Source organism: Perissodus microlepis, chromosome 14, assembly GCF_051167445.1.
Source record: "Perissodus microlepis isolate ML-2025 ecotype Zambia chromosome 14, ASM5116744v1, whole genome shotgun sequence".
NCBI lineage: Eukaryota > Metazoa > Chordata > Actinopteri > Cichliformes > Cichlidae > Perissodus > Perissodus microlepis.
Genome location: NC_140474.1, coordinates 6,791,207 through 6,818,603, shown reverse-complemented (window position 1 = coordinate 6,818,603; position 27,397 = coordinate 6,791,207). Strand labels below are relative to the sequence as shown.

At 40.0% G+C, this 27,397-nt stretch overlaps 2 protein-coding genes across 4 annotated transcripts; both read right to left on the bottom strand.

Moving 5' to 3' along the window:
• Window positions 1-2,726: 2,726 nt before the first annotated feature.
• Window positions 2,727-7,883, bottom strand: LOC146373345 (uncharacterized). Its single transcript, XM_084951060.1, has 9 exons — window positions 7,731-7,883; window positions 6,943-7,195; window positions 6,790-6,851; window positions 6,512-6,650; window positions 5,953-6,071; window positions 5,688-5,868; window positions 5,457-5,540; window positions 5,277-5,372; window positions 2,727-5,199 (listed from the first exon to the last, which is right to left on the bottom strand). Exons 1-9 carry the CDS (start codon window positions 7,877-7,879, stop codon window positions 4,855-4,857), a joined length of 1,428 nt encoding a protein of 475 aa, XP_084807186.1. The 5' UTR covers window positions 7,880-7,883; the 3' UTR covers window positions 2,727-4,854.
• Window positions 7,884-15,311: 7,428 nt separating this feature from the next.
• Window positions 15,312-26,474, bottom strand: prdm10 (PR domain containing 10). Of its 3 annotated transcripts, none has more exons than XM_084951041.1 (23): window positions 26,421-26,474; window positions 25,162-25,295; window positions 24,717-24,878; window positions 24,111-24,170; window positions 23,917-24,021; window positions 23,272-23,446; window positions 22,859-23,100; window positions 22,454-22,654; window positions 22,228-22,300; window positions 21,956-22,073; window positions 21,739-21,859; window positions 21,156-21,425; window positions 20,469-20,813; window positions 19,404-19,559; window positions 19,131-19,310; window positions 18,943-19,053; window positions 18,144-18,344; window positions 17,917-18,051; window positions 17,631-17,801; window positions 17,034-17,171; window positions 16,674-16,848; window positions 16,486-16,583; window positions 15,312-16,218 (listed from the first exon to the last, which is right to left on the bottom strand). In XM_084951041.1, the coding sequence occupies exons 2-23, from the start codon at window positions 25,231-25,233 to the stop codon at window positions 16,030-16,032; spliced, it is 3,498 nt and encodes a 1,165-aa protein (XP_084807167.1). In that variant the 5' UTR covers window positions 25,234-25,295; window positions 26,421-26,474; the 3' UTR covers window positions 15,312-16,029. The 3 variants fall into 3 exon arrangements, with proteins under 3 accessions (XP_084807167.1, XP_084807169.1, XP_084807168.1); XM_084951043.1 differs by lacking the exon at window positions 26,421-26,474 and adding an exon at window positions 26,150-26,202; XM_084951042.1 differs by lacking the exon at window positions 26,421-26,474 and adding an exon at window positions 25,520-25,994.
• Window positions 26,475-27,397: the final 923 nt, after the last annotated feature.

The window sequence follows — 27,397 nt, the reverse complement described above, 5'->3', positions numbered from 1 at the left end:
ATCGGCTGTGGCGAAAGAGTAGTACCGAAAAGTCAAACAAACCATATGATTAACATTTGTCTTTTTAATGATTTACTGAAAGCACCGAGTCGACATGTTGTCTGACTTACAGACTGCTTAAAACAAAGAAGTGTTGAATGAGACACGAAGCTTCCTATTGGACAAGCTGCTAATGCCCCAGGAAAACACACTTCCAATACCTTCACTATATCACACAAGGCTCATTGGCCCATGTGCCCCTTCAATGGGGCAAACAGGCACCCTCACAGCCTCTGTCCCTCTTCCACACCCCCTTACTCTCACACACACGCCCCCTGTCATGTTCACAGGACTGAGAAAGGAGTCCATTAACTCTGATTTAGTGGCAGTGTCATGCGGTCCCCTTTGTAAGGTGGTGACATTCGGTGAATAGGAATCAGAATTCCCCACCACCACCACCACCCCTCCTCCCTTCCTCCAACTTTTCTCCTCCTGGCTCCATGCGCAGGGTATGCGGAGGAGTTTGTGTGGCTCTGGTGGGAGTGTGAGGGGTTCAGCGTTGCAACTTTCGGGGGGTGGGGACATGGATTGAGAGGGTTTTGCTGCCACATGTCTCTGAGTGGCGGCCTCTTTGTGCCTGGGCCAGCCTGTTTGTTTAGCCTTTCCTCGGAGAGCTGCCTCACACATTGGTGCCTCGTACGGATGAAAAAAGAGACAGGTTCAAACTTTGAGAGGAAAGGAGTTGTTGTGTTGCGTTTGTGTTAAATGAACCCAGCTTCTAGTATTCCTGTCAGTTATGGCACACCATGGACGTCTTTTAGCTGTACCACCTAAAAGACGTCCATCAAATAAGACACAGAGAAAGGCAGTCTTATTTTTAAAAAAAATCCAGAACATAGGATAACTTATCTTGTAAAAATCAAAGTTAAAGAACAAAATACTGTCTACATTATAATATAGAGTTATTCGTTAAACATAGGAGCTCGTGATAACTGACAAAAAAGTAAAAGAAAAGAAAATCTGGACATCAGAACTGCATCATCTGGCCTCATAACCTTTCCAAAGAAATGTTATTTCTTGGGGAGGATTGTTGAGAAATCAAACCATCAGTTTCTTTGGCAACCGAGATAAAACAAAATGATTAAAGACAGGTGATGTAGTGCATACTGGAAGTTTTTTCAGTGTCATTAAAAAAACGAAAAAGATTTATTATGTAATATTTAATGCTGCAGACAGCAACATCTGGAATAATCCTATAACTTTGTGAGATTTTTACCTCACAAATAACCTTTGGTCAGATCTTTTCTTTCAAATGCAGAAAACCTTTTTTGTTTTAAATTTATTACGCAACTAAAACCTTACAGTCATACTTACTCAGATGATGCTCAAGTGGTATAAGTACATGCAATTTAATGTGAAATAATGAAAACGTTATTGAAAGGCCTCACATCTGTTACTAACTGGTATCAAAAGCTGGTGGTGTGCACTGCCCCCGTAAAGTCCCTTCCCTTTCTAACTCTCCGCTCCCTGCAGCCAGTGGTGTCATCCGTGTCAGCACTGCAGGTGAGCTACATTTAAAAAAAACAAGAGGCCAGAGAGGTCAGCCTTCATTATTCTACCCTGCTCGCTTGGAAAAACAAAATAAGAAAATATTTACACAAACAGGAAGCTGTGCATTTCCTAATGATTGGAAACATGTTGAGCGTGACGTTTGTTCCCTCCCTCCCGGCTATTGGTGCCGCCCTCTCACTCAGCACGCACATATACACCCCTTCATGCACATATATAGGCTACAAGTGCACTGAACTGGATGGTATGTAGTATGAGAACAGGCTGGCATTATACTGGCACGAAAGATTTGAGAAAGATTTTAGGAGTTAAGCTTTCTTTGACATTAAACTCCGGATGGTGGAATGTTTCAACCCAAACTAAGAGCCCATTAATGCTGTTGAGTTTAGGCTTCCCTCCAGCCATGTTAGATCAGCCATAATAAGTTGTGAGTTTATAGACCTTTGCTCCCCAAATGCCTACCATGTTGCTAATTGCGTACATCTGTGGCTCTCGTTTTGATGTTTTGTCACAATGTGCAGCTGTCCATTCTATTTCCAACAAACTCTGATTAAAAGTGGCACGGCCCTCCTGTTATCTGTGTTCAGCCCTAATAAGCCATGCAACAGCTTTTGTGTTTTAGAACAAACTCTGAAATTCAACTTAGAAGCTCATTTTTAAGTCAAAATAAGAAAGAAAAATACGCCTCAAACCACCAATGATTCATTTTATTGACTGTAACATACCTAAGAGTTATTTGCCAAGATTACTGTTTGTTCATAGTTGCCATAACTAAACAGTACTTGAAAAGGAAACACATCTTTTTGAAATTACCTAGTATCTTGTATATATAAAATATTTATTTTGGCAGTTTTTGCTGATGTCACAGATGTGTCAAATTACAGAAATCAAAATACACAGAATACATGGACTATAATTCTGATTTCCAGCTTCATATTTTTATTCTTGGACATTATTAAAGTAGCTTTGATAGAGTCACAGTTAAAATAATCCTTATTTCTTATTTATACTCTGCCACGGTGCAGCTCCACAGGCTGTACACTCTCTAAAACAAGGCCACGATCACTTCAAGCCTACTTCTTATGGCCGTATCAGGGATATCTGACAACATACTGAATATATACTTTTATTCATTATTGAGTCCTAAAACCTGAAAGCAACTGTTTCTGTCCAGTTTCTAACATAGAACCTATTTAAAAAGAATGAAATGATATACCGGATTTAAAAATGTTTATGATGTCAAGTCAGATTAAAAATTAAAATTTAATCTAATCACATACTAAGATGAATGATGCATTCATGTGTTCAAAAAAATGACTTAAGAACTGCTTGTTTGCACACACGGTATGTATGATATGTTACAGAGAGATGTCACGGCTGCACTCTTCAGATGTAGGACTACATAAATTACCAAGGATGTCACTGCCGTTATTATAAAAGCTTAACAAGACCCCAACCAGACACACGCGCACACACAACCATTTTAAATCTTAATGGAAACTTAATGTGGATTTTAAACAGTTTAATTAACTGTGATCTTAAGAAAGTTTCTTGACAAGGTCTTGAGTTTGTTGATATCAGATAGCAGTTGCTTATACTACGGCATGGTGTCATCAGCGGGGGGATCAGCACAAATGCGTGCTATGTGTACGCCAGTGAAACCTGATCTTGAGTAATTGTCAGGATAAGGCGAGGGATTGACCTCTGCCATGAACCATATTTTCTGAAACAACACATACTTGAGCTGGCTTTGAAATAGCCTCTGCTACAGGACCAGAGTAGCCTCTGAGGAAGCCAGCCATCAACTTTTTAGTGTAACTAAACAAAGCCTGTGGTAATTTCATTCGCTCACTATTGCATTTTCAGCAAGCAGATATCTGATGCCATCTGCTCTCCCAGATGCCATCCCTCTGATGGCCTTGGCATCACACGCCAGCAATGTGAGGTATGAGTTTATCTGGACACAGCCAGGATGTGCCCCACTATTTTGTATTGAAGCTCTGTTTCTCACCCCTTTAATTTATTTATTAAATCACTTAATAAAACATCTTTTGACTGTTGGACCTCAAAGCAGATGTGGTCATTGTTATTGTAACCAAGCATCCAAGACAGTTATGTTCTGTGTTTCCATTACTGATTAGTGGAAAATGTTACATACAAACTCATGAGGCATGTCATTACGATTTATTTTTTAAATTCAAACTCTTGTGTCTTTGAAGTCCAAACAACCAGACACGCATCTCTCCTTCCACAGGCTTTACATCTCTCTACAACGAAGTTCACACACACACTGAGTTTGTATCTTGGTGTTGTGACAGCTCAAATCCTGCAGTGTTCAGTTCACATTCCTTTCATCCCAAATCCCTCAGGGGTCGGCCCCACCACTCCCAATCACAGTGTGAGAAAATCAGACAGATGCATGATCTGGCAGATGGTAGGAAAGTCCATGGTCAAAATGACATCTATGTCACACATGCTGTACAGAGTCCATGCAACAGGCGCTTAACTGCGGCCATGAATGAACAGGTTTCTATCAGAAGTCCTGCACCTTTCAGCCTGAAACGTTAGGAATCTGGCTGAGAAAACCATCGCCTTTGGTGTAGCATTGCAGGGTGACTGAATTTGGATCAAAGACATTTGTTTCTTTTAAAAATGGTCTAGAGGGCCGCTCAGTTTTTAGTAACGAAAATACTTGCCATATTGGCCTCCTCTCCCCTAGGTTATTTTTTTTTTAACCGGAAACCTTCAATAAAAATATACTTCTTAAATTCAAAGAGATGTACAGGATAAGACTTCAATACAACTTTCAAAATCACATTTCAAGCACAAAGAGAACAGCTGGTGACATTATCCAGTGAATTAAAATAACAGAAAACACCTGAAATATTGGCCCAAATTAAAATTTTCAAAACTATTTTTGACTGACTTAAGTTTATGTTTGAACAAATGCACCCAATACTTTTATCTTGTTGACAGCAGGAAAATGGTTCACACTGGGCTCAGTCAACCTGAGATCAGTGTACATGTCCACATCGTACCTGTTTATTCTCGAAGTAACTGATGAAAGTGTGCCCCCTAGTGTTTGAAATGTGCTTTACAGTGAAAATCTGTTCTTGCCTGCTCTTAAATCCAAGAGGTAGAAAAGATAAAGCAAGCTAAGTTAAAGTACACATACAAGTCAAAGCAATGCAATGACAAAGAGCAATAAATAATAACATTTTAGGCAACCAGCAAATGATCAACATTTGAATATTCCTTCCCTAGCTCACTACCACACCTTCTGTGTTTAAATACGTTTTTAACAAATCACTTCTTCCTTCCAGATATGCGCAGACGTCGTCCGATTGTGGAAGGGAAATGTAGCGCCGACCTCTTGCACAGTGAGAAAGTATTGTCTGTTTTTGTGGCTGTACCTGTATCCACCGAGGAAGCAGACGTGGAGGAAGAGGTGGAGTTACGGTGCTCCACAGACACTTTACTGTGGGCATGATAAGAAGTCTGTGGCGGTACCGAGTGTAAATGTGGCCCGTCAGCATGAGTGAGGGGCCCGGCATGCTTTTCCTGATTTTGTTTTCCGAGTCCCTCCAGGTGGGCCTGGAAGGTAGAGATCTGTTGTTCCAGAGAGGTGAAATTCTCCTGCACCTTGTCAAACTGAACGAAGAGACATGTTTTTATTCCTGGTGCGTTTTTAAACCTTGTTAAAGCTGTTTGTCTCAAGTTTAGTGTACCTGCTCAATATTAGACTGAAGCAAGAGCTCTGGCCAAACTGACTCACTGTTGCAGTTCACGCTGTTGCTCATGTGGGTGTGACTCCAGGTTAACTCCTGTGGAACAGGGCATTAGATTTCTGAGTGAATACAACAATAACAGAAATAACATATTCTTTTTGTCTTTCTTGAGGAGTTTACCTGCAGTAGTTGTGTGCTGCCCTTCAAATGAACCTGACAAGACTGAAGTTTGTTCCTGTAGTCACCCAAGACCGACAACAAATTCTATGGCAAACACACAATATCATGAACAACACTCAAAGGCAAGGGAAACAGCAATGTTAACAACAGCTGTTAAAATAAAAACTTCAAAGTGAAAATAAAAAAGTAAACTATACTACAGTTTGCTAACTGGTTTCCACATGTCTTTACCTGTGTGTCTCTCTGAGCAGAGGCCAGATCTCTGTGGCCTTGGGTCTCCTGTTTGAAGAGTGTGACCCCAGTGTGCAGCTCCTCCAGCTGAGCCCAGAGGTCATCTAAGCCCTGCAGCATGTTCTTCACACTGGCCTCAAAGTCCCCCTGCATCTGGACAAGAGTGCGCAGGGACACTCTCCTGTCAGACAGAAAAAGAGTGTCTCATAAATACAACTAAACTATGGCTCCATGGAAGCAGATGGTTGGTACACTAGCAGCTCACCTCTGCTGCAGGTAGGTGTGGAGGAGTTTCAGTTTCTCTGTCACTACAGAGCTTTGGTCCACCTCATCCAGTCCCACCTCTGATCCCACATCAGTCACCTCCAGTGTGTGAGACACTGACTAACATGAAACAGAGAGGATTCACAGGCTGATTCTTAGTATTATGAGTTTGTTTTGTCAAGAACGATAGACAGGGGAGGCAGAAAGAGACAGAACATTAAATTCTTTTCTCATTCCAGTCTACTTAATTCAGAGCAGGACTGACAGGAGCTCAGTGATGGCATGTGTTGCCTGCGGTTAGAATATCTATGTATTCCTGAGTAGAGGGTCTGATCTATATTACGAACAAAGACTTTACACTGCTCTAAATGCAAAACGCAACTGAAAACACAGGAGATGAAAAGTATGGCTCGAGGCAAGTGTGTGTGTGTGTGTGTGTGTGTGTGTGTGTGTGCGTGTGCGTGTGCGTGTGTGTGTGTGAGAGAGAGAGAGAGAGAGAGAGAGAGAGCCATCAGGGTGGGGTGGGGTGCATTTTTTTCCTTAAGTTGGTTTTGTTTTACCTCCAGTCTGGAGAGAAGAGCCTGCATGTGGGGCACATTGGGGTCTGGCAGAGGTTCCTGCAGCACACACAGCAGCAGGCTGTCAGCCAGGGCAAGAATCAGATTAATATTCACACCTGGGTTTCTTGCCTGGTACATCCTGAAGAAAAGAGCAAAAAATGTTACACTATATGCAACACAATTTTTGGGTAATTTATTAGAAAACTGTTGCCAAAAAAAAAAAAAAAACATTCATACCAACTGAAGACGATATAAGTGTGACAATAATAAAGCCTCACTGTAAACACTGGTCATTCCTGATTTCAGTCACAATCTCCTGTTCAGTCCCTGGAGGCTCTCCCTGGAATTGAGAAAAAGTCAGTGAATAAATATCACAAAAATAAAAACACAAACAAACTCAAGGCAGATCCAGTCCATGAGGCTGTGCTCACCTGGCTCTGTCCTGGCTGCAGGCAGCACTTCAGGGCATAGATGCAACCTCCCAGAGAAGTCAACAGAAGGCACACAAAGAGTAGCCTCCAGCACACATCCACTATCAGTACAGAAGGGTGCGGCAGTGCCTCCACTTGGCAGACTGACCAAACTACAAAAACTGGAGTAAAGCCATACCAGGCTCCCAATGTGCCCACAATCTGGGACCACGGTGTGTGCTGGGACTGAGCAACAACTTGTGTTTGAGCTGAACTGTAGGTAAAGCAAACAAAACCAAGACAGTGTGAGATCAAGGTTACCTAATAATTAAAACACTATTAAATGGTTGCTAAATGGGAAGGACAAGGGAAAGTTCTTTCAGGCCAGCACAAATTTTACGCAGACAAAAATTCCCTTTAATAAACATTAAAGTTTCATCATCGCTTGCCGCATAATGACTGGAATTTACAAAGTCCTGTTTTTAAAACAGCACAAATAGTGATGGAACATTACAAATAATGGTATCCTTGAAATCCTCCAAATTCACAATAACAGACCAGCTGTATTTCCAGTTGTGTCAAAGAGGCTAACGCTTGAAATAGCAGTATACTAATTTATAATTACTTCAGATCTTTTGCCTTGTGTGTAATGGTAAGTTCTAAGACATGACCACCACAGAAGACTTTGGCTTTAAAACTTGCTGTAAAGCAATTACTACACTGACATATCCTTCCTTTAGCACCACACAATCAGTGTACTGAAGAACTCAAATCAAAGGCTAGTAGCTGAAAGATAGTGATCTTCTCACCTCTGCAGGTTTCGGCTCCTTTCTTCACGTTCTCCCTTCCCGACTTCCTTTACCCGCTCCATCCATTTACAGGCCCACACCCAGCTTACCCCGTCTGCCTTTCCTGAAACCCCTTGCTTTTTGAGATAGCTGACTGTTAAACAAGGCATAGGAGCAACAAGGACACAGTCATTCTGGCTAAAAATAACAGCAGGTTGTGTAGATGTACTTGTGTTGAGAAAGTGATTAACACGTGAACAAGCATGATAAACTGGTTTAACTGGAAGAATTGTTTTAGTTAGGTAGTGGCATTTTCCTTTCCCTACATTCCATCCATCTGGAATGTGCTTAACATACCGATCACCATTGTACAAAGGACAAGCCCAGTTCCACCTATTTACTCCAGGAGCAGGCAACAAGGCCTCCAAATGTCACGACTTTCTGTATGAATCACAAACTCTGAGCTCTGAAGCAATGACCAGTTCCAATCTGTGCAACAAACAATCCAAGTTATTTTTGCAAGATTGAGCTTTACAAATGAAATAGAGCACATTTTCAATAAGTAATCCCCATTTATAAATCAGATTAGTAAGCACTGTCTAAGTTGTAATAATCAATGAATATGAGTTTAAGTGTGTTTCTGCTCTCTTAGGTCATGCTGCCATCTAGCAGCTGTGACAGGAATAAACTTCAAACAAGATCAATTTAACCTGAAGAGGCACCAAAATAAGGCACCAATGGTTTTACGATTAGAGATTTTTAAGAAAAAATTAAAAAGATCAAACAAAATCAACTAACAAGTAATGATAGTATCGCAAGGACCTGAGCCTTAAAAATAGAGAGAACACTGACAGTTTTTGCTTTTTTCTGTCACAGATTATCTCAAATAATAATTAAAATTAGCAACCAATCACCAGTCTCCTGAAATTAGCTGTCAACTGATGTCGATCATTTTAAGTTGATTTTAAGTACCTGTACATGCATGTATACAAAACCTTTCAAAGTAATAGAATGAGAACATTTGTTATGATTAAGATGAAGGGTTAGGATATTATTATTATTTTAGTATATTATGGTGTTATTTTCTTAATGAATCTCTTATTTTAACACCTAAAAACCTAATAGTCAATTTGCAGAATTTAAAACAAAAGCAAAACCATCCCATCTCATCAATAGCATTAAATAATTCATTTGACAAGGCTGCTTTTATGGATCATTCTGTATCTGTCTAAAAATGAGTGTAAATGAATTGTTTTAATTAACAGGAGTATTCTATAATACATGTCAGTTTAAAAATATAAAGTGAACAGATTTTTATTCTTAAAAAAAGAAACAAAATAAAACTTTTTAAAATAATCTTTCTATTCATCTTTATTAGTAACCAGGAAAGCAGAGAGGGAGGAAAAAGTCTTCCAAAAAAGGATGTTTTCAGCTTATTTCCTTGTACATATCTAACCATTGCTATCAAAAATAATTCTGATATTAATACAAAAGAAACATTTTTGATGTCTTAAAGTAAGTATGTAGCTGCCGTCATGGGCAACTCTCGCATTTCAGTTCATTTTATTAGATATTTAAGGTTGAAACAATTAGTAGTTGAAATATTAAGAAATAATAAATATTAAATAAATAGTAATTCATGTTTTGTTGATTAGATTTATATGTTTAGATGTGTTATTTGTGCTAATTGTGCAATTAGATAGGAACCTTTTCTATAGTTCCGTCTGTTGTTGCTAAGAGGGCATTTTTTTTGGCTATCACACTCAGCAAGCTAATTAAGAGACGAGCCATGAGGTTTGCACGTCTACAGAAAGATAAATAAAAGAGTGCCTTCTTTGGACCTCCCCATGACGTAAAGATGAAAGTTTTATTCCCTTTGAGTGAAGCCAATGAGGTAAATGTTTTATTTTGTTTTTTATCGTTGTATGTAAAAACGCGACTGTTGCGTGATATTCCAGTGCAATTACCGCAGTGTGAAGTGTAATGTGTATTTTATTGATCCTTTTGTTGGAATGTGTCGTTATATATAATGCTTAAGTACTTTATTAAGAATATTCATTTTAGTTTGTATTTCTTTTTAGTTCTGACGGCATTGTATCGGCTGTGGTTGGACATCATTACATGTTAAGACATGTCGAAGAATCCTCCTGTCCGAAATAAATGTCAGTTTAACCGCAAAGAACAAGTTGAGCTTGAGGGGAGTAACAAAGTACTTTTATCTACTGGAACAAGGAGGCACCAGTGGGCAAGAGAGGACAACAAGGCGCTGTTGGAATGCTACTATGCAAGTAACCTCGGCGGAACAGGTTACATGAAAAGGATATGGGACCTATGGAGTCTTCGATTCCCAGCACCCAGACTAATGGCGAAACAACTAGTAGCTCAGTGTTCCAGCATTTGGAAAAAGGAACTGCTTTCATAGCTAGAGATACACAAGGTACAACACAAATGCTACAGCGAGGGGGAGCCAGGACGACAAGTCATTAGGGAGATATCATTACCCCCACCCGAGATTTGGTTTCTAGTCACAAGTGCGATGGAAAAAGGAGCAAACAGGAACTGGCCTCATGCCAAAACTGGAAACCTGGAAACTCCGTACCAAGATCTCTGAAGGTCTACCAGAAGATGTGAATGCAGCACTATGGACAATCCCTACAGGGACCATCACTGAGACTAATCAGCTGATCTACATCAGGAAAGCAGTGATCAATGAGAGGCTTTGCTATAAGATGAACAGCCACCAGTGTTGGGCAAGTTACTTTGAAAAAGTAATTAATTATAGTTACTAGTTACTTCTTCAAAAAAGTAACCGAGTTAGTAACTTAGTTACAATATTCTAAAAGTAATTAATTACTTGAAAAGTAACTGTTGCGTTGCTTTAAAAAACGTTTAACCCTCTGGGGTCCAGGGTATAATTGGCCATTTTTAACCACATTTTATCTTTAAAAACTGTTTACTTTGCCTTGTTTGGTATCATCCTTTTCAGCACAACCTCACGTGTCTGAATTTACAGTTATGTTTTCATTTTGACATACTGTATTAACACAACTGATCTAAAATCAGACAAGAAAAGGTTATATTTTTTACTCTAACAACCACAAACATGTTTAATGAATCATATTTCATAACTTTAAATGCAAATATAAATGGTCAGTTTTAAAATCCTATGCACAAGTTTGCAAACAAATAACAAAGTTATTTGCATCCATTTACCTTTTACCTTGATTTTTTAAATAACCATTTCAAACTATTTACAGAACAATCAGCTGTTCTGCATTCAATAAGATGCCACACAAATTATTTGTGCCACTCCAAAAAAATTATTTCTGTCCACTATAAAGGAGAACATCACAGCCTGATACCTGCAGGTCTGACAGCAGCAGGTGTATCACTCCTTTTTCTACCTGGAGACAGCAGTCGCCTCATTGTTCTGACACACAACACAAAACTATCCACAACACTACACAAGACAACACATTAACTACACCCTCCAAACACACTAAAAGTCACAAATCTCTCACATCTCAAAACTTTTTTTTGTTTGTTTGTTTGTTTGTTTGTTTTTGGTCATAAGCAGAGTGCTTGCTAGCGCTGTCCTCAGACAGTAAACGTGACGAAACTATTGAGGAAAAAACGCAGCATATATATTGTTTATCATGACTGGTTTTACGTGGCCTATCAACACAATTTAAAAACTGGTATATATCACCTTGTTGCTTTGTCTTTAAGTGGTCATGTGATTGGCAAAACAGCAGCACTCATGCGATTGTTTTGCCCCCTTAGCTCCAGGTGTTGTGCTAGACCAGTGGTTCCCAAACTTTTTTCGCTGGGCCCCCCTTTGTTTTACAGAAAAATGTTCGGGCCCCCCACCCCTCGCGCGCGCGCGCGCACACACGCACGCACTAACACATCCTCCAACCACACACACCCATATTTTGCTCAATTGCGGTTTATTTCATACCTCAAACATTTAGTAAACAATTAAGCATATACAAGTAATCTGCAGGTAGTAAGAAAATAAACTACTAACTCTTTTACGCTAAGTCCACACCTACACGGGTATATTTGAAAACACAGCTGTTTTGTCCACACGTAAACTGCGTTTCGAATCACTGAAAACTGAGATTTTTTAAAACTCCTTTTTTGCGTTTACGTGTGGACGAAGAATACGGAGTTCGTCACGCAACGTTAAAGCTATGTGCCTTTTTTCACGTCAGCTGTGCGCCACGTTATTGCTTACATGAGAGGAATTGCAGAATGGCAGATAGTCAGGTTAACAGTATTTTGTCTCTATCTTCAGGTTTTACACGCTTACATATAAACACGCAGTTACTGTCCCTCTATTTAGAAAGGCAGATGCGTCAAGGTGTGATTATTTTACGTGTAGTTGTTTTTTTTCCTGTGTAATAATATTCAACATTGCTATCAATAAATTTTTCAAAGAAATGCCTCTCTGTGCAAAATGGGTTTAAAAACATAAACAGCTGTGGGATACTGTTTGTCCATGACTTGAACCGGGGGAACAAATCGTGGCAGGATCAGCCTGATGTTATTTGTATCCCGCTGTAACTTTACTGTATAAAGAGCTAACACCTCCAAAATGTCAGGAGTAGTTAGTCATTACAACAAGTGTTTGTGAACTAAAAATCAAGAATGTGGGATACTGTTTGTCCGTGATTTGGAGAGCCCAGCGGTGCTCCCGAGAAGGGAAAACCAATTCTGCAGGGGAGACCTACCTCGGCACTTGTGCAGGTGAAACCAAAGAGAAGATATGCTTCACCATATTTTCTAGTCTTTGGCTTAGAATGAAGTTGGTTTGGAAACATATTCAGCGATGCTTCATCTCCTGCTTTGCGTTTGTGTAGGCGCCCCGTGCTAGCAGTCTCCAAGCGTTGTTGTGTTTTTTTTCCCTTTTCATCCCGCGCCCCCCCCCCCTGCAATGGCTCTGCGCCCCCCCTAGGGGGCGGGCCCCACACTTTGGGAAGGTCTGTGCTAGACAGTGATCGTGAGGAGGGCGCGCAGCTGCTTAAAGCTGTAGCGTCCAGATTACTTACGTAGTCAGCTACTTCCGTGCAACTGATATAAGACGCAGTAAGCTGAACACAGCTTCAACCGTCTGTTTGTTGTAAAATAGAAACGGATCACATTTTCTTGTTAGTAACTGTAACGGCGTTGTAATGATAGGAATAGTAATTAGTTAGATTACTCGTTACTGAAAAAAGTAACGCCGTTAGTAACGTCGTTACTTGTAATGCCGTTATTCCCATCACTGATAGCCACAAGGAGCAGTACCCTCCATGGAGAAGGAGACTAGAGGCCAAGATCAAGGTAGCACGGAGGGAAGTTAGACAACTTTTAGAGTTGCAGAAAGGTGCAATGAAAAAGGTGCCTAAGAAGTACGGCAAGTTGGCCACACCTGAGGCCTTGGATACTACCAGGAAATAATTTAAGCCTTGGCCCAGCCCATAACCGTAATACTCAGTGGCAAGTGGATCTAAGTGTAGTGTATAAGATGTCTACTGAAGACATTACTTTTAGACCATGCATTTGATCAATGCCTTTTTACAACATCAAAAAATCTGTTTTGATTATATCACCTTTTTCAGCAGAGAGTCTTGTTCATACATCAGTTTGATCTCCTTCTCCAGCTGCAGCTCTTCCTCCAGCTCACTCAGCCCTGCTCCTTCACTCACTGCTCTCCACTTGTTTTATGGTTTCAGTTAAAGAACAGATTGGGAGATGTCTCCTATTCTCTGTCCTAGCTGTTTAACTTTAAGTAGAGGAAAAGGTTTGACATATTTCATGAGCACTAAATGTTAGAGAAGCCTCTGAAAACAAACACGGTTACTTCCCAAGCAAAAACCTCTGCTTATGCGCACAGTCCCTAAATCGCAACAAATGAGACATAATAAGACAAGTGGCTGCAAAGTGACACCAGAGGCTAGGAGAAGAGCAAGTATAAAGTGACATGTTGTGTGTGCACACTTTCTCTTGGTACCACTCTTCATATGCCAGTGTGATAAAGTCCTGAATGCAGCCTGCATCTTAGTCCATCAAGTTCCATCTGAGCTTTAAATAAAATACACACAGCTTTTCCTTTGATTTTCAGAGTTGTTCAGTTCATAAAGGAACTTCAGCAGTCGGGGTTAACATGTTGCCGTTTTGCTCCTCCATCTCAACCATTGAGACTAGTCAGAATTTATTCTGAGGGAAAAAAAGAGAAACAAAAGGACATTTTAAAGTTGTTGTTTTTTTTTTTTGTTGCTGTTGTTTACATTCAAGCTAAAAAAAATTAAAAAAAATACAAATACAAAGGATTATAATACATATAGAGTTGCATACACATAACAGCATTCTGTTGCAACATAAGCAGTTTATAATTAAAGTAGCACACACACCTTGAAAAACTAAACAATCACAACATAAACTCACTTTGTTTTTGTAGAGAAGGTGATCAGGCTTTTTCTTCCTTGTTTTTACAGATTTTTTTATTTTATTTTTATTTTTTTGACAGTGTGCAGGAAGGAAAATTGGATTTGGTAAGGGGGGGGGGGGGGGATTTTGGCTCGTTGGAGGGCCAGGATGTGTGGTAGCCGTTTTAATGTTGCCTTCTGTTATTGCTTTTCTTTCAGATTTTTTCCCCCATTTTAAGGTGGACCCTTGATTTTTACGGAGGGTTACAATCCTTGATTGGCTGGCATGGGATGATCGTCAGTTAATTCAGGTCACCTTTGACTTACTGGAAATAAAAGCTGGCCAAGATAAATCTTCCATGTATCTTCCATGCCACGTGACATCTATTTATTAGTGATCATTGTGTCTTGGTTATGTTATGTTAAATAAATAATTTTATATTCAAGTGTCTTTTAAGTGTAAAACAAACACATAAAGCCTTTCCTACTCTCTGTTTTGCTGCTGTCTTTTGCAGACTGATCTCTGCATTTGCAAAAACAAATGCTTGCAAGTACTAATTGCTATGTTGTAATGTATTGTTTTACTGAATGTAATATTAAACAATATTACATTGAACAATATTACAGTGTAACCATCTTCTGGTGGCTGCTTTCACCAGTATAAGTCACAAAACTCTAATTGTCTCAATCTAGTTTCTTGAAATGAAAATGGGTTCACTGTACTGTGTGATGCTATCGTGTCAATGTGGCTCAAAATCTCTGAGGAATGTTTCTACCACCTTGTTAAATTTATCCCACAAAGAATTAAGGCAGATCTGAGTCAAAAGGGGTCCAACCAATTGTGCCAAGTAAAGTGTCTGCTGAGTGTATATTTAACTGTGTTCTAATATGTGGTGTAAAATGTCTTCATTGGATCATTTTTCAATAAGAAAGATACTAAAAATAAAGGAGGTTCTCTGGGATTTCAGAGTCAGGAGTGATGGAGTAAAGCTCCTCATAGTTATAATACATGTCTGCAGTCTTGTTCAAGGTTTCCAGGTTATTTCCAGATTATTTAAAGTCTAACAGCAACTGTATCTCCAAGAACGTTGCATTATAAAACCAAACATCATTTAGGTATGAACTGCGTGTCAGTTACGACAATTACAACTGGCATCTAAAGTCAATAGAGTATCTTCAAAGAATGGAACAGTTTGTATTTACTTTACTAAACAGACGTATGGTAACAAAGACAAATAATGAGTAAAATGACTCACTGGAAATTTCTGATTATCAAGTCAGTCCAGACTGTAAAAATAAAAACAACCACATAGCAAAAAGTAACAGAGTTCAACAGAGTAAAATCATACCAGACATGAGCAACAATATTCTAGGATAACAGATAACATGTAACAAATGTGTTAGGACCATGACCCATTTCTGACATTTTGGAATATTTATTCCATAATTTTTAAAATGTTTTTTTTTTTTTTACAAATACTTTAAGGAATGTGTGCAAAATTACAGATATGCAAAATGGGATATCAAATCTGTAGAAGCTTCCCATCACTTCAATAACTCAAGTATTAGCAGTTTCAATCCCAGTATCTTTTTTTAAAACATGTATTTAGGTTAGGGTTTTTTTTTTTTAATTTATAATCTGTCCAAAATAAAAGCATCACATTTTTTACTGTCGACTGACTTTATTTTTCTCATAAAGTTCTGGCAGCTTGCAACACAACATTTAACACTTTACAGACACATAAAACTGTGTTGATGCATTTAATCTCTGTATATACACACGTGACAGTGGCATGATCACATGACAAGGTATTTGTTTATTCATGTGCGTACAAGCTGCTGTGGACAACATGCAGGATTAGTCCGTGAGTCTGCACTGGCTTTGCAAAGTAACATCACTGCACAGTTCAGGGCTTAGTGATGTGAACTTCACTAGTGCCACTACCATTTGTGGTTGTGGTGATGATGTACTGTGTGGTAGCTTGCTGATTCGTCGGCTGCTGCTCCAGTGGTTCGGTGTGTGTCTGGGTTGTGCTCTGAGGAAGAGTCTGTTTCGTCTCAAGCTCAGTCTGACCCTCAGAGATCACGTAGTGTGTCTATTGGGATGATAACATTTCACGTTATACAATAAATCTTTTTTTCCATTTTCCTTTGACTAGGAAAAAGCAGGTTTCACGTTTCCGCCTCCTATTTTTACAGCACATTTACGTAATCCAGCTTTTAACTGTAAATTTTGAAGCATCATCTACTGTTAAGCAATACTTTCAAGTATGGAGCACTGAATATAAAAACATGTGCTCATTGTGTAGTACAAAGCCAAATTCAACTGTCATTTTCATCTAACAAATATCAAATTCACTCACCGTTTTCACCTGGTTGCTGCTGACTCCAGATACAGGAGTGCTAGCCTCAGCTATCACATACTGTGCATGAGGTAGTGCCATCATCTGGATTTCAGACGCTGGAAGAACAGGAATTTATGATTTTGACTGGTAATCACAGAGCACAGAAGCATCAAAACATACGGCACATGACTGGTTATGGTACTTACAGTAGCCTCGGTAGTTCCAGTTTCCCGGTATGTAAGCGTGCTGCACCGTCCCCTGCTGCTGGGTGCTGCTTGTCTGGAGTGTGTGGCTCTGGGCTAAAGTGACAGGAGTCAGTTGGGCAGGGCTCAGCTCCTGACTAGTCTGCTGGGAGGTGGGGCTGAGGGGCTGACCAGTAACCTGAAAATCAGAAAAAGAGATTCGCGATTAACATTATGGTGCTTACAGGGTTTCGCTAACATGCAGAAAGAAACCTTATTACCCAAATACACTGACGTTTCAAAACGACTGTTTTAAATGAGTCCTCAAATACAATAACTAATTACTCTAGCTTAAAATTATCCCCAGAGTCAGTGTGGGTTCACCTGGGTGGCACCTTGTCCAGAGCTTGAGGGCTCAGTAACCTGAATGTGTTGCACCTGGATTGGGTGCTGACTGTAACCATGAGGGTCGTGTAGCTGGTTCACATCTACTGTTGGGTGCTGGGAATGTGGGGAAGAAGCCTGGAAAACAGATAATATTACTTATACATAACTGATACATAGCAAACACTGTAACTATTTTTTCTTGCATAGTTTCACACACAAAGACTGAAAGGTTCTTTAGAAGCAAAAACTACAACTAAAAGCAGTAATTTTCCAGAATTTTCACAGTAGCTGGTAGTTATTTTCAGCTCTAATTACAAACTCAAAAACCACAAAGAAAGTAACAAAAGCTTCAAAATTGCTAGTTTGAACCCTTAAATCAACACGGTCAACTTAATTAGATAATGAGAGAAAATTCTTCTTTTGACCAGGTAACCATATATAAGCCTCATTTCTGGAACTAGACCTGAGTTTACACCAGCATGTTGGCAGTTTATGGAACACCTGCATTCTTTTAGGCAGCATACTATCGAGATTATCAGCTTCCTAAGCATCTATGAACTTTTTAAATAATGTAGATTAGACTTTCATGCTTACCGGCGCTACCTGGACCACCTGAAGTTGAATGTGCTGTGGCTGGGACAAAGTACCTCCTGCCTGGGAGACAGGAATGTACTGGATCCTCTGGTAATCCCCCTGTGCTGTTCTATAGTCTGTGGTTAGTGTTTGAGAAAGTTCTGTCATAGCCTGGGTCAACAGATCTGTGGTCTGTGAAGAAAAGAAAATCCATACATTGAATATTATGAAATTTCCTATAGGCAAACTTTTCATTTATCCATGTAAGGCAATATCCTCCTTATGTTTTTGTTTTTTCTTTTCTTACCACTACAGCCTCAGCTGTGGTACCATCTGTACTGATGACTGCAGGAGTGCTACTGATCACTGCTGTAGTCGGGATGGTGTTGGCTAGCTGAGCAAACTCTGGATGCTTTTTCCTGATATGTTGAACCATCTTAGTCTAAGAAAGAAAAAAAAAAAGCACACCTTATTGTGATTACTACAAACAATCTCTATGGTAACAAATTTCTTCTTTGATAAAACTTCACTTACCTTGCTGCTGTACTGTTTGGAGCAGTGTGGACAGCAGACTGGTGCAGTAGCAATGGTACCTGTCAGCTGTGTGTGTGTGCTCAACATAGGGTCTGGCTCACCAGGAGCAGCTGGGCGTAACTTACGGATGCTGGGAGGTAATTCTGCCCCTGGATGGTTTTTCAGTATGTGAGCTTTTCTCTTACTGGCACTCTTGTACACCTGCAGAGATCAGTTCATTTGATAGATTTAGGTCCCTTTGACACTGAATACAAACAAAGTGGCACCAATTAATATCTGGCGCTTGACTCCAGTGGGAATTGGTACACCTGGCATTTACTCATAGATAAAACAATGGCAATAATGAGGTGTAGTTATTGGCTTTAGCTCCAGTTAAGAGTGATTAAAAATGACACCGAGGTGGACACATGAAGTTATTTTAGTTGTTGTTTCCCATGGCAACTTTTGAAAATCTTTGGTAACTCAGTCTATTAAGCGCCAAACAAACATATTTAGACATGTAACCGATGATATATTGGAAAACTAAGAACATAAAACACCTCTGCTGGTAGTGAAAGAAGAATTATCCAATAATTTGTTGTTTTTGGTTTAAAAACTCAATTTATATGAGACTGAAAGCTGATTACTTGCCATCAGAAACAAACTGATGTGACCTGCCCTATGACAACCCAGACAGGATCCAGCCCCTCCACAACCACAATTTGATAAATGCATAGATGGACAACAGGCTATACTTTAAAATAAACAAATCAGTCCATCCCCAACCTCCCTGTGGACAGAAAGGGGGGGATTAACAAACCTTGTCACAGTACTGGCAGAAGTAGTCCCTGTTGGGCTTGATAATTGGCAGCGTTAGCTCAGGCACGTCATCAATACGCATCTCTGGATGACGCTTGGACAAATGATTAACCTGTAACCAGAAGAATAAGAGTCACGACCACTGGAATTTAATATCAGGTTAAAATCTCTCCATGAGTTGTAGCTCACCAGCATTCCTCTGCGTCTGAATCCCATCATGCACACTCTGCATTTGAACATGAAGCTCTCAAAGTCAGTGGTGGGGACCTTTAGTTTGAGGGTTTTGGAGCGGTGGATCCGGTCAGCCTTCTTGGCCTCTCTGTCAGGATTGTGCATCCGCTGCATGTGCTCCCGCAGCTTATCTTTTCTCTTATTATGACAAAAAAATGTCAGATTAGAACACATAACTATAAACGAACCTTATCAAGTGTTATCTCTCAATGCTGTTCCTTTTAATCTTACCTTGAACTGTTTGCCACATGTTGAGCACAGGAAGTCCTTGCGGTCAGAGTGGCGCAACATGTGCAAACGCAGCTTGTCAGGTCGACAGAAGGCCTTGTCACAGTCTGGGCACTGGAAGTTCTTCTCTGAATGGAAGCAGCGGATGTGCTTCTTTACCTAAAGAAAGGCATAGTTTGTGGTCTGGAACTGAGTGTCTATATGTCTGTAAAGACATCTGAAACCTCATAACAGCATTAAACGTTTTAGTCACAAAAACATCAATGTGCTTGGAAATGGGCCATCTTTAACCTTGACCTACTAATTGAAGAAAACATTCAGCTTTAAATCCACCTGTTTAGAGCTGCTTGTAAGGAGAATTAAAAAACAAAAAAACATGAGGCTATTTCAAATAGCTTTATAGGCTAATATGGCTTAATTCACAAACCTTTTTTTTTTGTTTATTCTTTGCAAACCATAGACATGAAAGTTTCTTTCTGCAGCAACAACCTGCTCTGGATGCTCTACACCTGTATCAATACCTGAAGGTCTCATTCTGACACCTTGTAATTTCACTCAGGACCTCAAACTCAAGTAAAGGAACAACTATGAAATTCTCTGTCAAACCGACCTGACCTTCCTGTCGAAGAAAATCACCAGTGATGAGGTGTGAGTCTCCAGTGTGAAAGCACAGACAAAACCACAGATTTCACGCCTAAAATGGGCTCAGGTAAAAACACTTTCTACTATTCAGTCAAACATCCATACAGCACTTTTATCTTTTTAAATCTAGCATTCACACACATGCACACACCGTGGGAGCGAATATTTAGTGAAAACAACCTTCTTTCTCTTCCTTGTCTTCAAAATAAAATTCTAGCAGGAGCAAGTCGTAGGAACTGTAGCCAAAGTTAAAAGCAGGTGGAGTCTTTTTTAAAGAAGAACAGAAAAATATTTCAGGTACAAGGTCAGAGCTGTACAACTGTTGGTCAGCTAAAATGTCACACATTAGCTAAGGTCATGTCCAACAAATTCTGTTAGCCCTGAAGGCTAGCTGTTAGCTCATTTAAAAATCACTGTTTCACTAACCTGGATGAAATCACTAAATGTCTTCTTGCACGTAGGACAAGCAAAGAAGCCATCCACAGCATGGACGCCTACATGGTCTTTGAGCAGGTCCAGCCTTTCAAAGGTTTCTGGGCACAGGAGACAAGAATAGGAGCGATTCTCTGTGTGCACAAGGAGATGATCATCTAGGGCCGAATCAGTCGTGAAGCTCTTGCTGCAAATGTGGCAGGAAAAGGTGTAGGCTTCCCGACCATGGACTCGCAGGTGCTGTTCCAGCTTGTCTTTGTCCCGGAAGGCCTTCCCACAGTGGGTGCATTTAAAAGGACGGAAACTCTTCCTGATAAAAAGGTGCTGCAGCGCTGCATTCTGCAAAAGAGAGAGACAGAGATCTACTAGCAGATACCTCAGCAATGTTTTCTGAAATCAGCTAAGACACACAAAGAGGCTGACAGATGCAGTGGAGTGTGCCAGAGGAGGGCATCTCCTGAGAAAAACATTAAACTATGGAAAATGACAAAAGGAATCCCTGAACCTTGAGTTTTTCAGTCATCCTCCAGGTTCCACCTACCTGCACATCCATCTGTGAGGGAAGCAGGCATTGAGGAAGAGAGACACACTGTTGTAAAGCAAGCATGGGCACTATGGCACCACATAAGCTAAATGAAAAGGTAAATGTTGCCTTTAAGCAAACAGAATCTCGAGTTTTACCCGTATTCTCTTGGCACGACGCATGTCTTGCGATGTGAGATGAGCATCTGATTGGACACTCTGTGCCGGATCCTCCTTTAATGGAATAGGCAGGTCTGTACTGGGGGGCGGCGCTATAGACTCTGGAACGGGTTCCCCAGCAGGAGGTATAAGCTGACTCTCTGTCTCTGTCCCGACCTCCCCTTCTGACTCTATCTCCACCACCTTGAGCCCATTCTGAGCTCCCTCTGCGTGGTCTTCCACTGGTTTTTCTGTCAATTCGAGCATTTCCTAATAAAAAGATAAAGGGGATATTGTCATTTAGTCTTCCTACTCATCATTTCCCTATTTAGCATTTTTTGACTAATGTTATGATTTGATGAGTTAACATTTTAGTTCTTTTACTTTGCTCTAAGACAAAAGTACAAACGACTTTTGTCTCATCAAACAAGTATTTTATGCATTAGGATTTCAAATGATTGCTTCATAATATCTTAATCTGTAACTTTCCAAAGAATCACTTTGTCTATAAAATATCTCAAATCAGTGTTAAATCTTGACCTACTCCATTAATCAACACAGCATGTATTAATGCACCACTTACTGTTGTCTTCTCTCCACTAGTATCTACTGGTGGATCCAAACGTATAAATTTAGGTGGGCGTCCAGGTCTTCTTCCTGTCCCGAACCTCTTCCTGCCTCTTCCTCGGCCCCGGCCTCTAGACCTGTGCAATTTGAACAACAGTGAAAATGTGATTGGGGCTGAATCCATTAAAAATAAAAAGAACAATTTGAGATAAGGTGATAAAAAAAAGTTTTACCTGGTAACAGAGTTTAATTTGTCATCGTGCATATTGAGATGTTGCTGCAGTTGTTCAGAGCTCACAAAGCGACGGTTACACTCATAACAAGGCCAGTTCTTCTCTTGCTCCCGAAGCACTGTAGAAAAAGGAGAAAGTGAGAAACAGAAGGAACCACGACAAAAACAACAACACATCACCTTTCTGATAGTTTAATACTTCCGATTAAAATAAGCAGGACAGAGGCACGGTGTTAATATTAAGAACAGTAAGGACGGAGAGCTGAGACTCACCTTTTCTCTCTTCTTCTGTAACATCATGAATTTTTTGATTTACAAACTCTGCATATGATGCTGCATACCAGACCTGCAATGGAAATCTCATTAAAAAGACAGATTCCAGTGGTTTCCTTAGATATCCTTCATGTTTTGCACACTCTCCTATTAGTTCTGGTTTGCAGCCTCTTAAAGCAGTTAAATCAAACTCAAATGAATGCATTCTGCTCTGAACAACACTGACCTTTAGCTCTTGCTTGGGTTGGATATTCTTGATAGTTGTGTAAAATATCTCTGAGCCGTACTGGTAGGCCACCAAGTTCTGCTCTAGGTGATTCTGAGCAGGTCTCACAAACATCATCCAGTTGCAACTGTCCTCATCAGAAAGGTCCAACCACATGTCATTAGACTTCTCTCCATCCTTCTCTGCATCCAGCAGACACACCTTAGTAAAAGAAAAGAAAGACAGATCACCAATCCAGTTTAAATCCCTGCTTAGGAGCTGTTTATAGAGACATAAAAACTTTGTGGTATCCTGTATTTTCCCAGAATTCTCACTTACATTTTTTTCTTCCATAGAACAGTGCAAGAAAATACTAAATGTCGTAATAAATGTCGTAAATATCAGTGCTGTGCAGCGATTACTTACTTTCAAGTGAATGTAGTGGTCCTGCAACTCGTTCTGTGGAACCAGTGGCCCCTCCACGGGACCAAATTGTGTGCGCTTTGGGATGCGTCTCTTAGAAAACACTCCGCCCAGGAAGCGGTCAATGTACAGGACCAGAGGAAGACTGGCTCTTGCTTTGGACATCACCGGCCGGTTGGGGATGGGGTGGAGAGGACCGTGCTTCAGACAAACTGAGGGGTTTGCAATATTACACTCCTCGCACCCTGGCAGACCACAAAAAAAGAGCAAAGTCACCACCAATAGGTATAAAAAAAATCTAACTGAAAACCTTTTAAGGAAACTCACTTTCATTAAAATCTAAAAAGGCATTTTGGCAACCCGTATGAGGAAGCATAACCATAACATTGGACTTTTATTGAAAACACTTAACTTACAGAGGTTGTGAGGGTTAAATGATTGAGGCTGATGCAGTTCCCAGTCGTCCATCTCAGAGTCTTCATCCTCATCTTCATCAGAATCGTCTGTTGAGTCTGTGGCCCCAAGAGGACTAGAAGGAGGGTCTGCGATGTCACCCATGGAGGTGAGAGAATTGGACACAGACAACTGCTCCTGTGGGAGGGGGGGGGGGGATTCCAAACAATGTAACAACATTCTTTGATATTTTTACACAAGTTAAAATTGTTTATAGGTCTTCCAAACATGTAAAAACTAATCACGTAGACATTTTTCTATATTCTTTTTGAGGGACTTATGCTGAAATGAAAATGTTAGCTAGTGAGATTTCTCAGGATGATTTTTGTTGCTAATCCATCATATGTCATTATTTATGCAGTGCAGTATGTCAGTAGAAAAAGAAAGACTGCATGCATCTGGTTACAGCAATAACTGGTAATGGAATTACAAAATAATGTTTCTGCTTGAATTTGTCAATTAGAAAGATGAAGCTCATCATTCATGAAACAGTTTGTGCTTGTGTTTCCCCTACTTTGTACCTGAATGGATGTTAAAAACAAAAGCAGACAAAGGCTATTTACTTGTTTGAAAAGCTAAACAGCTCCACACAAACAATGCATCCTCACCTGGGAAACCGGCTCCAGGATAGCTTGTGGCGCATCTGCTACATTACTGAGAACATGCAGATTGGCTGCATTCATGTTCTGCCCGCCAGGCAGTAGGACTGTGACCTATAAACGACATTTAATTGGTTAAGGGTTCTCTAAAAACGATGTGGTGCAAAGAGAGCAGGTAATTTGAAAATAGCTGATAAACTCACCTGTTGAGTTGTACCGTCCTGCTGAATGTAAGCCACTTGTGGCTGATCAGCAAATACGGTCTGAAAGAACAATGAGGTGAGTATGTGTACTTTGCAGTGAATAATGTTGTCAGTACATGGCCTAAGTGAACAGGCCGCCATCCATCCACTGCCTGAAACCATCTGTTTTAGTTCCAGTTCCCCTCCTTTTATTTCAACCTTCTTTAACTTTAAACAGTTGGCTTGTTTGTCTGTTTTATCCATATTAGGAATATCTGTCCAAATTGACACCACAGATCAGACAGCTATTAGAGCGGTCTGATACCTGAACTTTTGGCTCACAGAGAATACTTGGACATCAACAGCATTACTTGAAACTTTGGCTATATCGAATAAGGCCAAAGTATAATTATAATTATTATTTTTTGCAAACTGTCTTATATAAGTCATGAAGAATGGCTCTCATAAAACAGGAGCCTAGTTAACACATAACACATTGTGTCCTGTTTGTATTAAACACCAAACACTGCCTGCCTAACAGGGCATATCGTCCTACTTACACATGGCATGTACATGCCTAAAATGTCAGATAAAAATATCTCTCCTCTAAATAAGATCCCATCTTACCTGAGTGCCATCTGCAGGGTGTATGTAGACCAGTGTGTGCTCTGCAGACTCTACCGAGGTATAGGAGTTTCCATCTGCTGTATAAACCACCTGCTGCTGTCCTCTGTCTGCCTGATCCCCACTGTACACTATTTGGGCCACAGTGCCACCTTCAAAATGCACCTGCAACATGTGTATACATAACACAAAAGCTTTGAACCATCTGCAGCAATATTAGATCCGATTTGATGAGCAGGAAACATTTATTTAGATGGGTCACTCTTTTCCATAAAAGTAAATGGTGAATTGACGATTTAGCAGCCACCTGTGCCAGCTGACAGAAAATGGGTGTGTGCAAAAGATCTATTGTTAACATGCTTAAATTATTATTATTACACATCTTGCATCTTTTCAGTTTGTATGACTCTGCTGTAGCTGTTCAGACAAATCAAATAAGACGGTGGACCTGTGTGCCGTTGCTTGAGTCACTGTTAACAGTCTGACTCCACACTGCTGAGGGTTCCTGCTTGGTCTCCATGGCAGCAAGGTGCCAGGCCTTTCACCACAACGATAACTTCCCTCCTTAGACAGCCGCGGTGTCTGCAATCCACAGAGATAAGAGGATTTGTGTTATTTTAATTAAAATAACAAAACATAACGATAAATAGAATAGCTAATGCAGAAGGGGAGACGCTCATGTCATTGGTAGTTTGACGTCTAAAATCATAGACAAGCATTCAGAATGAAATTTTTTGCAGTTTTTTTTTTTTTCTACAGAAATGTCAATATTGTTAAGTATATTTATGAATGGGTGTCTGTCACACCTTCATCCATGTCATATTATACTTGTCGTTGTATTAGTAGCTGTGAAGCTGCAACAATGGAGTACTGCAGTAGCCACTTTTGGGCTACATGGAAAGAAATTCGAGCCCATAGGCCGTTTGAAGCTGAAATTTTGGCTCGCCATACAGCGTTTCGCTCGGGTGACAGAGCATGCAAGCCAAAATAAAGGCAGCATGTTTCTTCGTGCACAGAAAGGACACACAAGACTCTCAGCGGGGGTACGAGGGAAAAGGCGGTTTGCCGGCAAGGCCGCCCGGAAAACTGTGTCTAAATACAACCGCACATCGGCACAAAAACCACGGTGAAAAATCATGTCTCGGTAAAGTCATTCAGAAATCTACTTGGTATAATCAATATTAGATTCAATTCCCCCCTATTTTAACCCCGCAGGTTCTCAGTCCCAACCGGACCATACCACAAAAACCAGTGCTGTAGAAACCCGGGCATATACTGCACTGCTACATTAGCATTACGCTCATATAGTCCCAATGTAAGGCCGCACTTTGAGACAAACATAACTTGTCAAGCTGAATGACATGGACCACATTTTACATTTTTTAGGAACATTGGTTTTGAAGCGCTAAGGGCCTGAATTATTTGGGTAGACCCACCCGTCCCCCATTTCTAGTTGAGTCCAGCCCTTCAAGTCTACTGTGAACAAGGAAGAACAGGCTCCATTTTGGGTGGGACTAACAACAACGGCTACATCTGAAGAGACCTACAGAAAAAAATACATTTTGTACCGATTTAGCTACGCTTGAACAATCCGCACATTTAATGTACAGTAACGGAGAGACTACGAAGCGATCGAGCTACAGAACGGGTCGTTAATCAGTCCCGGGTTTTCTTTAATTTTCTGGAAAACGTACAAGTTGTTCTTACCTCAGAATGGTAGCTGCAGAGATGGCCGCATTGCATATATTAACATAATCTGCCTGGTAACTCGCAAGCTCGTGGTTTCTGATTGGCAGTTAGTTACTTAAGAACAGGCGGGTTTGTTAGTTTAAGACGTTATTTTAACAAAATGTTTTTTGTATTCAGATGATATATAAATTATTTTAAAATAAACACTGATGTTATAGTTGTAACTTTCTTTCGTTCTAGTTATAACATTTCAGTTTTAGCAGTTAATTTACAGTCAATCAAAAAATTATACCCTGTGGTCATCCAATTATATTTAATCTTATCTACAGAGGCGATTCGCAACCTTTCAAAGTTGTGGTAACATTTTTACCACATCCATATGTGGAATATACTATTAAATCTCTTTATTTCTACATATAAATATTTTTTTTTATGTCTGTTAAAGAGTGGAGTTGTGACTTAAATATCACTGGAAGCACGACTGGTCGATTCCCAGTCGTGGACGCGTAGAAAGTAACGATCATCAAGTCAATTTAGCTGTAATACAGATTTATTTCCGGTACTTCCGGTTGTTACTGTTTTGGCCTGAAAAGGTCCGAAGTCCACCGGCAACAACGTATCTTTTCTATGTGCTAATTGTTATTAGTTGTAATACTTAGTTTCAGACAATTCTATTACTAATGTCTGAGTGTCTTTTGAAGCTGATTACCGGAACAATGAAATGCCTGTTTTTCTTGCAGTGATGTTGCAGAATCAGAATACTTTATTCATTCCTACGTAAGTTATGTGATTACAGTTGCTGCAAAACAATAAGAACAGTAACAGATTAAATGAAGTTTAATAATACAATATAGTACAAAGTTAAATAATAATAAAAGAAATAGCTCTAATATATATAAATAGCTCAATTATAAATATCCAGAATATTACAGGGATTGAATATGTATATTGCTCTTATAGTTGTAATGCTAGTGCCCTTAGATCTCCACTAGAGA

What these genes read in the sequence shown, in the direction of transcription:
- LOC146373345 (XM_084951060.1), bottom strand. Translation starts at nt 7,879, where the DNA reads ATGCCTTGTTTAACAGTCAGCTATCTCAAAAAGCAAGGGGTTTCAGGA. An exon ending in TGCAGCCAGGACAGAGCCAG is followed by an intron (nt 6,852 to 6,942) that starts GTGAGCACAGCC and finishes TCTCAATTCCAG; the next exon opens with GGAGAGCCTCCAGGGACTGA. An exon ending in AGGAATGACCAGTGTTTACA is followed by an intron (nt 6,651 to 6,789) that starts GTGAGGCTTTAT and finishes TCTTTTCTTCAG; the next exon opens with GATGTACCAGGCAAGAAACC.
- prdm10 (XM_084951041.1), bottom strand. Translation starts at nt 25,233, where the DNA reads ATGGAGACCAAGCAGGAACCCTCAGCAGTGTGGAGTCAGACTGTTAAC. An exon ending in AAATTAAACTCTGTTACCAG is followed by an intron (nt 21,860 to 21,955) that starts GTAAAACTTTTT and finishes CAAATTGCACAG; the next exon opens with GTCTAGAGGCCGGGGCCGAG. An exon ending in TCAGACGCAGAGGAATGCTG is followed by an intron (nt 19,054 to 19,130) that starts GTGAGCTACAAC and finishes TTCTGGTTACAG; the next exon opens with GTTAATCATTTGTCCAAGCG.